Here is a 17,917-nt window from a genome sequence, read left to right on the forward strand (position 1 = left end):
AAACTAAAATATTGTGAGTGTTGATCATCTGTTTTTCTGATAAAATGTAGTTCTGTAGAAGGAAAGAGGGCAAAACTCCTGAGAATATCAGCAACTGTGAGTCCAAAAACGGTTTTCTTGCATGTTTAGAGGAAAGTCTGTAAAGTCAAATAAAATCACAAAACTGTGTTTGTAATCACAGATGCTGATAAATTCAGGCTTTAGAAAACAGACCAAACTAGCAAACGGTTTCAGGTGAAGAAAAACCAGAAACAGCATAAAGTGACAGAGAGCAGCCTGTCCAGGTAGAGAAGCTGTCTTTGTGCAGGCACAGGGGGTCAGGGGGCTTGTTGCTGGGGGGCTACTCACCTGCGCCCGGTCAACTCCAAACTACCCCACAGAGAGGTGGGGATGAATGTGTGCACGCAGAAACAGAGGAAACAGAGAGTGGAAAGCCATGAGAAGAAATGCAGGAGGAGAGTTTCTGAAGCTGCTGGGTTCAGAGATGAAAGCAGAAAGTTCAGGAAACACCAGAAAAAAAAAAAAAAATCATCCCTGTCTCCTCAATTTACAGCTTAATTATTTGGAGAACATCACATTTAATTAAAACAAAAATTTATTTGATAATTGTGTGTTTTTTTTAATAATTTCTTTGTTTTATTTTTAAACCACACAAAAAAATGTACTTAAAAAAAATCAAAACATGGAAAAAAAAATCCTGCATTGAAAAACAACAGAAAATTCATGCAATTATTTAAAAAAAAAAAAAAAAAAAACACAAAGAACTTAAAATACAAAAAAATATCCTGAAAATTAAAAAAAAAAAAAAAAGATTGTTTTTTTCCTAAAAAAAAGGAAATGTCTACAAAGCGCTTTACTCGGACAGTAAAGGCTTACTATAATAAAGAGACCAATAGTGCTTTGATTAATTTGAAATTGATTTAGAATCTGTGTTAACAGCAATGAGTGTCTAATGTAATTTTACTCGTTTATCATTGTAGATTAAATTAACTAAATTATCTGGGATGTTTTGTTGTACTTTGTTGACAGTCCCTGCCTGTCTCTGGAGCTTCACATGCAGGAGGCGGAGCCTATTTAACTAAGAACTCCTGAATCACTACAAACAAAAATAAATAAGTTGTGTCTTTTGGTTTCCAATTGATGATCAGTTTGTAGCTTTTTTGGGTTTGTAGTTCATCATTTATCTCAGAAAAAATAATCTTAAAAAATCCTGAAAAACACCTGATTTTTTATTTATTCATTTTTAAGCTGAATGCAATAAGCTTCCATAAATGAATTTGTTTTTTTACTCGTTTTTCATTTTATTTACCGGGCATTTTGAAGCAGGAAAAGACACTTACTTTGATATATTTTACATATTAAAACACAAAAATATGTTTTAATATGTAAAATCCAACCTGACAGAATCCCTCAGGGTGTTATAAGAGACGGTCTTCAAACTCCTCTAAATCAGTCGTTTAATGAATCAGAAACACCTCAAAAGTTACAGTAAACACAGATAATAATTGAAAGTTCAAATTCAAAAAGGACAAACAGAAATCTGTGTTCAACGAGAATGTGGTCAGCAAACTTAAAAAGATGAGAAATATTTAAGATCTGAAAAAGAGGCTTCCCACTCGAACTTTAAAACTGGCCTAAACTGAGAGAAAAATGATAGAAATTTGAATTTCAACCTCATTTCCTGTTTTGCAGACATTCCAGCAACATAAAAAGTAAGAATAAAGCATCACATTTCTGGACTTACTTGTCCAGGTCGATGTCCAGCGCTTTGTGGGGGTCATTGGGGTCTTTATCGTCCTCATCACTGGGTAAGGCATTCTGAAAAGGGACGGAAAGATGCAAAACAGGTGAAAAAAAAAACAAAAACATACACAGTGCCACAAATAAATGACAGTAGAAACACTTTTATGAGGCTTCATAAAAAACACATATTCACTGAAAAAACACAAAATCTTAACAAATATTTTTGCTTACTTTAAATATCAACTTGATTTAGGACAAAACTGATTCCAAATCACTTTTCAGGAGCAACTTGATTTAAGAAAATAAAACTTGAATACTCTATTAAGTCATTTGATCTGGAAAACATCAAATTTTAATCGATATATATAAAAAAGAATGTATTTTTTATAATATTTAATAGACGTTATATTAGTGAATGGTGAGGAGTGTTCTTATTTCTAGAAACAGACTCGCTTGATATTAAGAAGAATATTGAATTGTTTGATTTTACTCATAACTCAGTACAAATCCCAACAACAGCAGGATTAAAGTTTGGAAGAAATTGCATATATTTTTATAAGTCAAACTTATCATAAATGTGTAAGTTTAAGGTAATTTTAAGGTGATTATGGTCCAGAAATAAAGATGTTGTAGTGCTTAAAGAGAATATATATAGAGGAAAGTTTATAAATATATCAACTTTAAAGATTTGAAACCTTTTTTGAGGAATACACACTAATTTTAAGACATGATCATTTCAATTACTAGAGCACTATGTCTAAATAGGAGTGATTATTGCAAAATTTTAAGAATTAAAATGTCTTAAAAGGCCAGAACATCACAAATTATTTTAAGAAATCTTACCAAGATAAATTTTGGTAGCTCGAATGGCAGCAATAACCAACAAAAAGCCTTTTGTTTTCAATAATTTTTTACTTAAAAAAAAAAAAAAGTTGTTTCCTGATTCACGGAGCTCACCTCTGGCATCTCCTCCGTAACAATGTCCACCATGTGTGCAGGTGTGATGTCTTCCTCGCTCTCCGGACCCGAGTCGTGCTTCTTTCCTCGACCGCTGCGCTTCTCTTTCCTCTTCTTCTTCTCCTTCTTCTTCTTCTCTGCCCTCTCCTTCTGCCGACGCTCCTCCTCCAGCTTCACGTACTGGTCAGACATGGGCAGACCTGATGGAGACACAACCAGGCTGGTTTAGACGTCCTACCTACAGAGGAAGATGGACGTTTCCTGGTTTCTGAATCCTTGTTTGGGATCACCTGGGACTTTGAGAGGCACACTGAGGTCAATCTGTACGACTGGGATGTGCTCCACTCCAGGAGCGTCCTGATATACCTGGACAGGATGAGAGCTTGTTTTTATCAAAAAGAAAAATATCTAGAGTAAAAAACACATCAAAAAGACTAAAAGTGCCGGTTGAAAATGCGTTTCGTACCTTCTGGGAGGACGGAGAAGCTTTGATGTAGAACGGGTTGTTGGCTTGCTCCTGCTTTCTGGCTTCTCTCCGCTGACGAGGAGGAAATTAAATCAGAACAACAGTTGAATCAATAAACAGCAGTCCACTGACTCCATAGGCATCGTTTCCATTCCTGTTTTCACGTTCACATCTCTTGATTTCTAAACCACTGGTCCCCGGGCCACGGGCCACGGGGCCGCAGACAGAAAAAAAGAGATAAGTGCGCAAGCTTAGATTATTTCTGTTTAGTTTATTTTCTGATCCAAAAGGAAGTTTTATTTTGAAAAAATGCTGAATTCTGTTCACAACATCCGTCTTGGTCACGTGACTCAAAGCTGCTAGCTGGATTGCTAAACTAATAGCTCAAAGCTAACAAAAAAAATGTCTGTAAAAAAAAATAAAAATCAATATATATATATATATATATATATATATATATATATTGATATTTGTAGACTTTTTAAACAAAATTCTTTGTTTTATTTTATTTTAAATTAGAGTTTTAGAAACGGGAAGCTTAAAAATTCCAAATTCAGCCCAGTTCGGACTGCACTGTGAAAATATCGTCTAATTTGAACCTTTCCATGGAATGAAAAAGGTTGGGGATCACTGCGATAAAGCATCAAATGACAACTGAAAGTACTAGGGTACGTCATTTGAAGTAGTACTTCTATCCTGTAGATATTACTGTTCAGCGTCAGAGCTCCTCGTACCTTCGCCAGCTCCTTCTCATCCACCTCCGTGTGCCGGGGCCGGGAGTGCTTCGGCTCCTCCTTGGTAAAAATGGCCTTTGGCTGCTCATCCTCAGACTCGCTTTCAGACGGAGGCTCGTTGATCCAGGCGTCCAGATCCAGGCTGAAAACAAGGAGGGAAAACACTCAGTAAGTCCAGTTTCTAAAAAATGGTGCAGTACAGAAACACATCCATGTTGCATCACAATGTTAGGGCTGTCAAATTTTCATATTAATCCCAATTAATTAATGACAGACATTTTTGGGTTTTATTTTTTAAAATCTCATGTTTTGCGTCGGATGGTTATTTCCATGTTCTTCACAGCTGGAGGAGAATTTAATGCCGCTCATATCACAGTCATTTAAGAAAAACATGAATATTGAATCAATTATTAGAACATCAGTCCTGTTATAGGCCTATTTTTGAGTTTAAATGGATTTCTTTAGTGAATCACGTTGTCATGGCAACAGCTTCAGCACGAGGGGCGCAGGGACCGCTCTCTGCTCTAGCTCCTTTTAGAGAACGATCGTCATCAAATCATCTCTTTGTTTATTATTTGTAATACACTGTAACTTTATTTACAAGACATGACCTCTTGGCCGGGTCACCCTTGAAAAAGATATCCTGATCTCAACGGGTTTTCATCTGGTTAAATAAAGGTGACAAACAAACAATGAGATAATGCATAATTTTGGAGAGAAAGTTCACCTCTTAGCACTTGTTTTTGTCCAGATGATGAAGCAAAATTAAAAAAAAATAATAATAATAAAGTCCAAATTCTAACAGGGCTCCTACATGTTTCTTCAAGTTAAGTTTAAAGAGGTCCTACCATGAAAATTCGACTTTTTGAGGTTTTAAATGCATTTTACTGTTCATCCCTCACTATAAGGAACCCTAAAACGGCATTTTGATCCGTTCATGGATTTAAGAGTAATCCTCTAAAAACCTGCACTGTCTGCAGCAGCCCCTCCCTTACCCACGAAAACGAGCGGTTGGAAACGTGCTGACATAAGCACGATGCCAACCGCTCCCTCCAGGAAGAGTGCTCCGCCCCCAGACTACAACGAAAACACACCCACTTTCTCCATGGAGCTGTGTTTATAGTTTGTTCACGCTAGGGAGGCGGGCTCAATGATGACGTCATGAAATGGGCGGGACCGACAAGGAGCGAAAGACAGAGGCTCAGGCATCAAGTCGTTTTACTTCTGGGTATTAAAACCGGCCACAAAAATGACTCGTATTTCACAAATAATTTGTGTTTTTACTATTCCCAATGTAATATATGATTGTATATGGATATAGTTCACTCAAAGGCTGAAGAAAATCATGGTAGGGCCCCTTTAAGATATTTTAAGATCTTTTAAAGACCTTGAAAATTAAAAAGACCAATTTCTCTGCCTAATTCCCAGCCCTATGGATGAAGAAAAATCAAAATCCTTGTTAGTAACAGAGTAACGTAATCGATTACAGTTTAAATTTCAGTAATTAAATTAAAACTACTAGACTACAGGAACTTCTTTTTTTAATCAGTGGTTGGTGATGTTGATAAACATTTACATAATCATGGTTAAAAAAATTTAACTTTAGACCAGAAAAGTCATTCAAAAGAGGTCTAAAACTGCAACATTTTAAAGACAAAGATATCAAAATGTAAGACTTTTAAAATGCTTTTTAAGGCCTTATTTCCTCATTTTCAAATTCAAGCCTTTTTGAGACTTTTTTAGACCCTGCAGGAACGCTGGTCTAAATGGTTCTTTTTCTCTGCTGTGTTTCATTTTTTCCTTCTTAGACTCTTAGACTTAGACTTAGACTCTTTATTTCTTTTCTGCTTCATCCCAGTCTTTAAAATGATCAAATTCACCCAAAGTTGTTAAAGGAAATCATAAAATCAATCTGTTTTTTCCTACTGTCTTGCTATTGTAGTAAATTGTGGAATAATGTAAATCAACATTTGAATTACGGTATTAATATGAAGTTTACGTACAATATTTTTTGGATTGCTCAGAAAAGCGTTCCTACTGTTTTTTGATGTGGCAAATTACAGCACTCTGGACCTGATGGGTTTTGTTGTTTTTTTTGTTTATTTGTTCAAGATTGAGGAAAGAAAAAAAATAAAAATAAAAATCACCCTTTGGTGGTGTCAAAGTAAAGGTTTTAATTTTTTATAATTATAAAAAAACGTAATAAAGCCACTTTTTTAGTTTTATTTTGATTTCTTACTGCCTCATAATGTCAAAAAATTAAACAAAATACCTCAAAATGAGGCTTTTAACAGCAATTATTAGGCTAAAAATCATTGTGATTAAAATTGATTGACTAGATTAATTAATTACAGGTCACGATTAATTAATCAAACGAAAAAATGAATCGCATGACAGCACTAAAAGACGTCAAAGGAGAAAAGGAGTTCTCCTCCCTTGTGGACCCACTCACCCTTCAGGAACAGGAACTTTCTTCTGCGCTTTGGGCGCTACCGGGTTCAGCTCTCCAGCAAACAGAGCGCTGACTTCTTCTGCCACCTCCACGTCCTTCTGCTGCAGTTTCTGAATGTACTTGACGAGCTGCAGGATGCAGGACGCCTGAGGACACCAGAGGAAGCCGTGTTGGCTTTACTACACACCAGATCGCAGCTCTTCCGCGCTCCTCATCCATCTTACCCTCTCCTGCACTTCCAGGTTTGCACTCTGGACAAACAGAGGCAGCCGGTCGATCATCAGCTGCGTGGTTTCCTCGGACGTGGTGCCGTCGGCGTTCCCCTCCTGGCTCTTCAGGATGGTGGCGAAGAGCTTGGCCGTGTTCTGCACGTACACGGCCTGGATGTGACCCGGGAGGGTGGCCACCTTAGGCCGGAGCATGGCCTCCAAAGTCTGCGCGGGGTTCTCCAGATGCCTGAAAAGAAGAGGAGGGCGTGTTTCCGTCAGACCTTCAGGAAAGTCTCTCCGTCGGAAAGGAAGTTGAAGATTTGGAGGGAAAGAGCAGCTTCTGAATTCATGATAGAGTTTAACATCATTAGACGCTGAAACTCCAGAAGCACAAAGAGACTAAAGTCATTTTTCCTTCCGTGTTGTGATAGTGTGAACATCAAAGGGGGAAATAGGTCAAAAACAAACAGCAGCTTTGGGGTTTTAAGACTTGATCTTTTGTTCATTCTAAAGTGGGCGAGGATTTGTCCCAATTTATACATGAAACTTGTAAAAAAAGTGTTAAAAATGAGTAAAAAGAGTAAAAAAAACCCATCTAGATATTTTTCTATTTAGTGGCTCATATCGTTTACAGAATGTTGGACATTTTATATCAAAATCAAAAATAAATCAACAGTTTGTTGTTTTTTTATGCTTCATTAATAGCAACTGAACAAAAGTTTTATCAATAAAATTAGGAATTCTTATAATCGCATGACAGCCTTATAGAAATCCATGAAATTATCTACAATATTTCTAGCCCGTTCTGCCAGCCACCCACAAGCGAACCTTAAATCTTTATTAATCTACAGCTAAAATCACTTGATAACTTGAGGATGATTAGATGTCAGGTTATGTTTAAATTTTACATTCTATTTATTTACTTACTTTTTAACTAGGATTATTTTACACACTTAATTAGCGAGAGTGTTTTGAGTTGATCCATCTTTGTAGTTTATATTTTAGTTTGGGGGTCCGGGTGGGGTTCATATGTTCATTGTGTTTGTAATTTAAAAAAAATAGTTTTTTAACTGTGCATTGAGACGGTTTGTGGTTTGATAAATAAAATCTATAAAAAACGTGAAATTTGAATTAGAAAAAGATTCAATAATTTAGGCTCACAAATACAACTTCCACAGCATGATGGGGAAGCATCAGCAGAATCCTCAAGATTTTTTTGAAAATCAGAAAGATGGTTTTTCAATACAGGCTCCGACTGAAACCTTCTCCAAAAAAACAATTCAGCTTTCAAAGCTCACAACTTTGCCTCAGTTTGACGTTATTATGAAGGACCTGGAAATGAAATCACTAATTTGTGTTTTTAATCAATCGCTCTGTTTTATTCTGTTTATTTCATCCTATTTATTTATTTTTAGCATATTTTAATTCTATGATCTGTCTTGGGTGTGTGTAATTGTTTTGCCTCTTGACCAGGATCTCAATGGGATATTTCCTGGTTAAATAAATAAATAATTGAGAAAAACTCCACTCCAGGCTCCTAGATGGCTGGCAGCACTTAATATGGATGGCAGCCATCCTGAGACATTTACACATCGTCCAATCAGAACTGCTGCCGGCTGGCACCAACCTGTGGTCGCCCCGATTTTGTAATGGCGTTAAAGCCGCCTGTCACTGGACTACCACTGTGTGTCACCTGGACCCCATAAGAGAGCACGAGGGTTAAGAACGTCATTCTTATTTACACCTGTCGCCTGGCAAAAGGCGAGCCCTTTTCAGAAAAGAAAGAGAGGGCAGCCACTGGCCAAGGTCAACTTTTAGAGAACAATAGTCTGTGGTCACCACGCGGCGAGTAAAAATGTAACTTTACAAATGGCGCCGTGCATTTACCTGCCAAATTTGTTGAAAAACGTGTATTGAGGTCGCTGCGTGGTGGGGTTTTGTAACCATAGTCTAAATTAATTAAAAGTGAAATTGCAATTATGAAAAAAAAGATGTATTTGATTCATTTTTTCTACTGATTTGACCTTCTCCAACAGAGGAAGTGATGGTTTTCATCAGTGATGCCTCTTTGCGGTCTTTTGAGAACATTTACTCTAATCGATTCTGTCTATTTGCAGTGCCAAAAGCTGACAAAGACTTTTATAAAGAATATTTCAAACATTTGCCTCCCTTCCAGGTTAAAATGAAAACTCAGTTCGACTCACTCTGAGAACTCTCCGCAGATCCAGGCTGCAGCATACAGAACTTCACAGATGCCGTTTCGCTGCGTGTTCCCAGTCAGCAGGTGAGCGTTGTCCAGCAGAGTCGCCATCTGGGCGACAGCGAAGGCCCGGATGGCTTTGACCCGAATGGCCACGTCCAGCATCTGAGAGGCGATGAGGTGGCCGTGGCGCGTGCCCTCCAGTCTGGTCAGCTCCACCAGGATGCTGATGTACCTGTCGGGCAGACGCACAGTTCAGAACACAAACTCTCAAACGGAACCGAGCAGGAAGTGGAAGGTGGCGAGGAATCAAGCGGACCATTCAAAGTTGGTGATGTACTGGTAGTTGCTCTGGCTGCAGATGTCGATGATCTTGGTGAGAAGTTCGTCTCTGTAGGTGGTTCCCTCTGCTTTGTCCACGTGCAGCATCAGCTTCTTCACGATCTCCATCAGGTTCTTCTTGGACACCTGGATGGAGAAACAAAGATATGAATCAGCTTTGAGAAAACTTAAAGATCAGATTACAGGACAGAGAAAGATCTTCGGGTCCCTACCATGCCGTACAGCAGGTCCAGCGCTCTGAGGCGGATGGACTCGTCTTTGTCATCCAGACACTGGAGGATGAGGTCCTTATGGGACTGCACTGATTTGGGGTGAGTCTTCAGGATCTTTGACATTGCCAGCAGACCCAAGTACTTCACTGCACAACACAAATACAGCCTCAGTCTACTTAACACAAGAGCAGCTCTCATTTTTTCCCCAAAATTTTATAAAAGTAGAAAGATTTCCCACTAGAGATGTTTATTGGCGATATGATTTATATCACGATACTCGGCTCACGATTTTTTTTAAAGAGTATGACTTCAAAAACTCTACCTGAATATTAATTAATTGTTATAAAATGGTACAATTCATTTTATTTAATGATCCCAGAGTGTATCTTATGTACAAGTTGCTTTTACACAAGCAAATTCATGGTGCTTTTAATTTGGTAAGTTAAAAAACATAGGGAACAATGTCTGATTTCCACAATAATTTTTTTCAGTATAAGAAAAAAAAGTGTGAAACAGAAATAAGACACTGAAGGACGGCCATAACTAATTCATTAAATATTACCATGTCTGCATTTTAAATCGATACAAGTATCGCCAATCAAGTATCGCGATATATCGCCACCTCCATTTCTTCCCTACACCTCAAATAAACACTAATCTGACTGATGTTACTTGAATCTGCTGTTATAAAACTGTTTCATCTTAAATTTAACTTCCAATTAAGTCCCGACATTTTTTTGTCTCTGAAGAACTTTTGTTTTCAAATAATACATTTTCACTTTACACTTTCACAGTCACGTCGAATAAAAGTGAAATAGAAGGTATGAAAAGAGGAAGGAACATAAAACACAAAACTCACGAGACAAAGGACAGAACACAAACACACACAGACATACATGGGACGGGGGGTTTATCGTTCCTGATCTTAAGTCGTATTCGCTTTTCAAACGGATTCCTAAAAATATGAAATTCTCTCCATCATCTGCTCGAGCAGAGACAACGCCTCAGAAAACAGGCAAAGCTGATGATTGTAGGAAATCTAACTTCTTGACTGTACCAAGAAAGACGTGAGAAGCAAATATTTAAAAGATTTTCTTCACACATTCATTGATTTCAATTTTTCTTATTTTGTGACAGAAAAAATTTAATTGTTTTTACTTACTAAAAGACAGAAAACTGGTTCGGATCTGGTTTGCTAAACTTCCCATTAGTGACCAGATGTTCACCCGTTTTCACAGGTTCAGTAAAATTCCTTCTTTAGATGAAGTTCGCATCAGATTTACTAAATTAAAGCTCATAATAATCTGCTCAGAATCTGAGCTGTGTGGTGGCCGAGACCCTCCATCGCAGCGAGGAAAAAAATAAAAATAACTGCAAAAAACAAGGGAAACTGTAAATAAAAAAACACTGCAAGTGATGAAGCCACAGCGGAAGAGGATTATCGAGGATTGCTCCATGCACCGCTGTCAGAAGACCTGCAGTTGGAATTGGAAGACAAACAATAAGCTAAATAAAGATGTTGGTGTTCAGTGTCACTATGAGTACTTTCTAATGTGTTATTTGGTTAGGACATGTAGCCTCAGATTTGAAGTTGCCGGTTTCTTTGTAGCTTCGGGTAACGCAGAGAAATCCAGAGCCCAGAAAAACCACTAATATAAACACGTCTCAGTGGAAACAACTGACAGCTAAGATAATATGGAATTGAAATCTAAAGCAACCCAATGATCCTTTTTACCTAAAAAACTCCCTGATATTCTACTTTTGTTGTTTTTTGTTTGCTTTTTCAGGGTTTCTTTTTATTTGTTTTGGTTACATTTCTTTTTATTTGCAGTGTTTCTTGTTGTTTGAAGAGTTTCTGCAACATTGTTTTTTTATTTACAACTTTGCTTCTTTTTATTTGCAGAATTATTTTTTTTATTTGTTGCCATTATTTATCTGCAGGACAGGAGATTTTCTTTTTATTTGCAACATTGTTTCTTTTTATTTACGACATTTCTTTTATTTGCAACATTGTTTATCTGAAGCAGAGTTTCAATTAATTTGCGACACCGTTTCTTTTTGTTTGCTGCTTTTCTTGTTTTTGTATCGTTTCTTTCATTGCAACATTTTTTATTTTTATTTGCGACTTTTTTGTTATTTGCGACATTGTTTCTTTTTGTTTACGGGGCAGCGTTTCATTTTATTTGCAGCTTTTCTTGTTACTTGTAGCGTTCCTTTTACTGTGACATAATTTTGGTTTTATTTGCAGCGTTTCTTTTTATGTTCGCATAGTTACTTTTATTTGCTGTGTTGGCAGGTCTTAACCACCGTATAATTTGCATTAAAAGCAAAAATTGGTAGAAAAAGATATAACAGAATCTCAGACACAAAAAATTAAAGAAAACCTTAAACTACCAGCCACTAATCTGCTCTACCAGCACCAGAAGTCTGCAGTCTACTCCACAAACATCTACCATGGAGGTCCAGATAACTCGAATGACTGAAACAGCAACAAAAAGTCTTTTAGGTAAACAAATACGGTTAAGAGCCAGACCCGGCGTCGGATTAAAACCTTTAGGGAGGTTTTAGCTGCTGAAACAGCAATTTAAAATAAAGAAAGCTGTTGAATCGTCTTCATTTTCTCCACCAATCTGCTGTGGGACGTTTGCAGATGGTCTGTAAATATGACGGCTTTCCAGCAGGTCTCCTGATCATGTAAAGAAAAGAAGTAATGTTCGAGTTATCCAGAGTCAGGGGGTCTAATTCCAGGTCGTCTAAAAGGGTGGACTGTTCCATAGACAGAAACACGCAGACAATGAGAAAATGACACACTGCAGGCATTGACAGAAGGCTCACAGTTCTGGTCCGAGTCTTCTATCAGGATTCGCAGCTTCTGCACACAGAGCTGAGGGAGGAAGCAGAGCAGAGGACAAAACCAGAGGCATTAACGTCACCGTCAACCTTTCCACACCAGCGGCTCTTCTGACCGTCACAGGGAGAGAGCCAAATGGTGAAAAATTCTCTTTGGTGTTCGTCACCACAAAGCATCATCGCCTCACTGGAGTGGAAGGGTTATGACCCGTATGTATCTGAGAACTTACCTGGATACTAGCACTGTGGTTGGGCATCCCAGAGGACAAAGAAATCAACACTGAAACACAAAAAAGATAAAGCATTACAATTTCAATAAAACAAGAATGTGTAAAGACAGAAAAAAGACGGCTATAAGAGCCCAAAAAAATATTCATTTTGAGGAAGTAGACACTAAAAAAATATTTTTTTTAATGATCAAATATATCTCATTGGATGATTTCTGTGTTCTAGTGGTAATTAAAAGACTCTCAATACTGACCTGCTATAACAGTGTTAACACATTCATACAGCAGAGACATGGCGGAGGTACTGGAAGGAGGCAAAACAAAAGGAAAGGAAAGGAGGATTATTCATCTGTCCAAACGTTTTGTAGGATTTCTTTCATGTTTTGAGCTCACCTGTGGATCAGGTTGGTCAGTGGTTCGATCAGCTTCTTCCCCAGCCGAGGCTCCAGCGGAGTGAGCGCACCAAACTGGAAAGATTACAGTAAATAAGTAGTTACATTTACTTAATTCTGCTTTTATTCTAAATCTCTGAAACAACAGAAATGTTCTGCAGCACAAAAAAAGCTTAAGATTTCTTTAAATCTTTAGCTAAGTTCTGTTGCTGATGCAGCTAACTAATTAAATCCAGATTCTATGGAACATTTTTAACCAATTCTCAGCATATAAAGACACTTTTCCTACATGCGGAAAACTTACCAGTTTGATGATCTTAATGAGAACCCAGTTATTAGTAGAAGAAGTCATGAGTTTGAAGAAAAGGGGAGCCAGAGAAAGGTAGTTCTTGGGATTTCTACGGGCCAGCTCACAGATCACGTTTACGGCCGCCGACTGAACACCTAGAAGAAAAAATAATCTAAGACTTGACAAGAAAAACGAAATATTTTTGACAACATTTTCACTGCTATTAAGTTAATGAAATGTATTATATTTATCTCTATCAAAATTGCACATATCTAAAATTTAATGAGATTTTTAAGGTCTTCCTCTTCCCAATATTGTTGAATAAAAACATTTATTTCTCTTTCTGAAATGCAGGGCTGCATGCAGGCTCTTTTCACAGTAAATAATTCATGACCCCTCCCCTCCTGCAAAGCTGCAACTACAAGTCAGAACAGTTCAGTATCAATTCAATGTCAAGTTCCTTAAAATAGATCAATGTCACTTTATTTCTAGGAAAGGTTTCCGGTTTACATTTAGAAGTTAAAATAAAATCCCACAAAATGAAAATCTTTATGCATTAAAGTCCCACTCTATTTTTTTTTTTTTGTGCTCTATTGCAAAATCATTCCCAACTGTTTTTTAATTGTGAATGTTTTAGCCCAAATCAAAAAGCCTGTTCTGTTTTTTAAGACCTTTTTTTTTCAGCTCATTAGAAATAGGATTCTGGTTTGTGGGCGGGGCTTTTGCCGCAGAAGTTAGCTGCACTCACATCAGTTTACAGCTTCCCACAACCCTAAGCTAACATTAGCGTAGCAAAACAACGGTGCACAATGTCGGAGCCATTCAGCCGTACATTTCTGAGCCAGATCAGGTCAGAAGATTTATTTGTCTGCAAGTGGATGCTTCAGAATTGGAGCAGAAAAGGTAGACTTTGGCCCCGCCCATTTCAGTAGCTGCGTCATTAGTTTGAGCATTTTCAAGCGTCCAGTTTTTATCTGCTCCCAATTTCAATTAGGAAATACTCAGAGATGCAGTTTTAATCGTAAATTATTTTATATAAGTACTCTATTGTGAGAAAAATGCAGCAAGAACGTGTTAAAAAGGACGATTTTCATTGGAGTAGGTCTTTAAACTAATTTTGAAAATAAAGGCAGATGATTCGCTATGGCGATCCCTTAAGGAAGCATCCAAAACACAAAGCAGAAAAGGAAGAAATTCAAAGATTTTTGGCTTTTTGATAAAGAAACTAAGTCTTGTTTTAAGCCCAAGTGGATGTTCATCCAGGTATCCACCTATAAGCAATCAGATATGCCACACGTCCACTCTCAGAACAAATCTGAACTAAACCCGTCCTGATCTGGATGAGACAATCACTTAATTCTAGTGTTTGTCCAGGAATAGGAAATACGGATAATATTTTCATTTAAAAATTATATTTTATTATCAATATTTAGGTGCAGTTCTGATTCATAGTATGAAACTAAATAAATATCTTGAGTTAGATAACTTATGGGGTTCAAATGTGGAGAAACAGCAAAAAAATATATATTTCAATGAATCTAAACCAAACCTGGGTCTGGATCCTCCAGCTTCTCCTTAAGTCTGGGAAAAGCAGGACGCAGCGACTCCGGATACTTCAAGAAGACTTTATACATGATCAGAACAGCCTTCTTCCTGATGTACGGCTTAGTGTGGGACATCTAAGTCAAAGCAAACAGAGAAGACGGTTAAACAAAAACAGATTCATGGATTCTAACAGCCACATTTTCTAGGAAAACAGCAGAGCTCTGCAGGGAGAACTGCTGCAACAAGGGAAAAAAAAAAAGTACCAGAACAACAAACCCTGCAAGGAAACCTCTTGACATTTTCTGCGTGACTCACCAGTGTCATGATGTCATTGGCGAGGTCTCGAGCCAGGTCAGGAGTTACAAAACAAGAGAGGCCTGTGAGGGCGACACCTGTGTCGTACTGGTTGGGACTGCTGAGATCCTGGAAGAAAAAGCCGCAAAAGTTGAAATAAAAGCAACAAACACGATGAAAGATCGAGTCAGAGAGTTCCTCACCTTTCTGATCTGGTTTGTGGTCAGCATGATGACGTCGGTGCTTTCGTGGAAACACTGCGAGGCGGCTAGATACCCGATTCTCTGCCAGAAGAGACGCAGGAGAAATTAAAAAAAGATCCGAAAAGTCCTTAAAAACCCACTCCGATCATGTTTTGATCTAAAGGGTTACTGGTGCTCTTTCAATTATAATTAGGCCGTTTTGGGGAAAAATTAAAAAACTGGGATTTTCTAGAACATAGAACTGTTGGTGGGAAGTAACCCCAGCCGCCCTTCCCATCACCTATAACAAGAGTTCTTTGTTTATCCTCTCCCACTAGCTTACAGCCCCTCACAACTGAAAATATTAGCAGTGCAACAAAAATATTGAATATTGGAGCTGTCCGGATGTCCAGTTTAGATCCAGATTCCAGCTCAGACGGGGAAAACAAAGACGTTCATGGATCTATTTGTCTACAAATGGATGCATCACAATACAGCAGAGGAGGGAGGTTGTGGCCTGCTCAGCGTATTTTTTCTACATCACAAATACAACCTTTTTTTACTTTTATTGCCTGCTCTATTGTCAGCCCCTCCCATACCCAAGAAAACGAGTGGGTCCTCACATGCTGATGTCACAAGGTGAGACAGCCCCTTTCAGGAAGAGTCTGCTCCGCTCCCAGGCTAACATAAACAAAGCTAGCGGCTTGAGCTAGTAGGGATAAACGCCCAGGTTACATAGTATTTATATCAATATTTTTAAAAATCTGATTTTTTTTGTGCGTGACATTTTCTTCAAGCTTCATTTATAAACAATATATACAGCAACATGTACTTTTGGGGGTGAAATGCTGACGAGGATGACTCTAGGGCACATGGATCAAAGTCAAGGTCCGGGGGCCGGATCCGGCCCTCGACGTAATTATATAGCTCTCCAGATCATTTTATTTTATTATTATCAATGACCCGATGTTATCTTGCACTTATTTCTAACTTGTATAATTTTGACAAAATATATTTTTATGGAGAGTAAAACATTGAAAGTTATTTAAGGTTTAAGTTGATTTATTCTGGAATAACATTCCTGCATTTTTATTATTTTTATTTATGTTAAAAAGTTGCAGTATTAAAGTTGAAAAATTTGGCATTCTGCTAGCTTTTTGGACTATTTTGGCATTTACTAAGATTTTTTAGGCTATTTTGGAGTTTAGCTAATATTTCAGCTGCATGCTAGCTGTTTTGGCTAACCTAGGTTTGTTTTTTGTTTGTTTGTTTTTTTAGGCAAATTTGGCATTTAGCTCATATTTTAGTTGGCTATCAGCTTCAGCGTTTTTAGCCATAAATTTCAGCATCTTCAGCTATCAGCACTAGCATCCTCAGCAGCCAAATTCAGCTTACAGCATTGATACTAGCATTATCACAGGTAATTCTATATACCTAGTTAGTAATTATATTAAAAAGTTACGTTTTTAAAAATGTGGTTCTAGTGAGTTCAATAAAAGTTTATCCTGTTCGACCTAAGATGTGTTTTGGATTTTGGCCCCCTGTGCGATTGAGTTTGACTCCCCTGCTCTAGGGTGATGTCATGAAATGTGTGGCACCCTCAGGGAGTAAAAGGCGGAGCCTCAGAGATCAAGTCGTTTTATTTCCAGGCATAAAAAGAGTCTGCAAAAATAACTCATATTTCATAGATGTTTTTTTTTTTTATTGTTCCAAAGGTAATATAGGATCATTTATATGGATATAGTTTACTCTAACAGACAAGTCTATTAACACATGTAATCCATCATTAGAAAAATGCCACTAGAAAAGCTAAAAACAGAATTTTTAATCAGAGTGGGTCCTAAAAAGCCTGCAGAGACACTAACAATAACGTCCATCTGTTCTTTATATATCATGAAGCGTACCTTATATGTGAATTTTGAAGAACTCATCACTTCCACGATGTTGAAAGCAGCCCAGCTGACATCGTAACCCAGCATCTGAAGCTGTGAAGCAAACACACAGATTGGATGGAGGAGAAAAAAATGTCAGCACAGACAATAACTTCATCTCTGAAGAAAGAGATTTTCTACAAATGACTGAACTGTGTTGAGTCAGGGCGGCGGCTCAGAGCAGAGCTGTCATGGCAGACAAAAGGATTTAGGACGTACCTTGTGTAAACAAGAACCACTTTTAGAGTAAACATGAGTTAAAAATATATGACCAATGCTTAAAAAAGAGGGAACTCCTGTTGTGTTCCTGCAAACTATTATTTGTTTACATAAAGCTGCAGCATTTAAAGCCACAGAACTGTAAAGAAGCTCCACCTCAAAGATATTAACCTGAAATGCTGATATTTACTCAGAAATGTGCATCGTTTCACCAAACTATCTTCATTGTGAGAAACAGTGGTGGGGTCAAACACGGAAGTTTTATGGGATCTGACAGAAAACCGGTGAAGCCTGAGGGATCTTACATAGGTGAGCTTGCACACAGCATTGGCTTTGACGGCGATGTTGTCTTGCTTGAGCTCCTGTTTGATCTCATCGATGCACGTCGAGATGTACTTGGCCTGAAGGCAGAAAGAGGAGAGGACAAAACAGCAGACACAAGATCAAATTAAGGCAGAGGCACATCCTGAGCTGAAAACACACTGAACATTTTCATCCTTCTATCGCTTATGTCTCCGTTTACACAAATACTTGTCGCATAAAAATGGAAATCCATTGTTAAGTCAATCTGAAAGGCGGAGAAGAAAGACGGCGGGACAAAGGTGTGAGCTGAAAGCTTTCGTGCATGAAACCACGTTAGCATGTGCAGAAGCATCACGCCTGGAGGAATACG

The 17,917-nt window shown here is 37.9% G+C and overlaps 1 protein-coding gene across 5 annotated transcripts in view; it reads right to left on the reverse strand.

Annotated features, from left to right (window-relative positions):
* Window positions 1-17,917, reverse strand: part of ap3d1 (adaptor related protein complex 3 subunit delta 1) — a 39,513-nt gene that overhangs the window by 19,393 nt on the left and 2,203 nt on the right. For all 5 annotated transcript variants that reach the window (XM_036211429.1, XM_036211431.1, XM_036211430.1 and 2 more), the window contains exons 2-21: window positions 17,550-17,645; window positions 16,999-17,079; window positions 15,116-15,196; window positions 14,934-15,041; window positions 14,623-14,752; window positions 13,089-13,228; window positions 12,786-12,859; window positions 12,647-12,696; window positions 12,396-12,445; window positions 12,151-12,199; window positions 9,316-9,461; window positions 9,081-9,229; window positions 8,766-8,996; window positions 6,577-6,808; window positions 6,353-6,498; window positions 3,901-4,042; window positions 3,167-3,238; window positions 2,991-3,066; window positions 2,701-2,900; window positions 1,745-1,818 (exon numbers count right to left, since the gene is read on the reverse strand). In XM_036211429.1, the coding sequence (XP_036067322.1) occupies window positions 1,745-1,818; window positions 2,701-2,900; window positions 2,991-3,066; window positions 3,167-3,238; window positions 3,901-4,042; window positions 6,353-6,498; window positions 6,577-6,808; window positions 8,766-8,996; window positions 9,081-9,229; window positions 9,316-9,461; window positions 12,151-12,199; window positions 12,396-12,445; window positions 12,647-12,696; window positions 12,786-12,859; window positions 13,089-13,228; window positions 14,623-14,752; window positions 14,934-15,041; window positions 15,116-15,196; window positions 16,999-17,079; window positions 17,550-17,645 (2,327 nt within the window). The remainder of the gene's footprint in view (window positions 1-1,744; window positions 1,819-2,700; window positions 2,901-2,990; window positions 3,067-3,166; window positions 3,239-3,900; window positions 4,043-6,352; window positions 6,499-6,576; window positions 6,809-8,765; window positions 8,997-9,080; window positions 9,230-9,315; window positions 9,462-12,150; window positions 12,200-12,395; window positions 12,446-12,646; window positions 12,697-12,785; window positions 12,860-13,088; window positions 13,229-14,622; window positions 14,753-14,933; window positions 15,042-15,115; window positions 15,197-16,998; window positions 17,080-17,549; window positions 17,646-17,917) is intronic.

This window comes from Oryzias melastigma, linkage group LG4, assembly GCF_002922805.2.
Source record: "Oryzias melastigma strain HK-1 linkage group LG4, ASM292280v2, whole genome shotgun sequence".
Classification (NCBI taxonomy): Eukaryota; Metazoa; Chordata; class Actinopteri; order Beloniformes; family Adrianichthyidae; genus Oryzias; species Oryzias melastigma.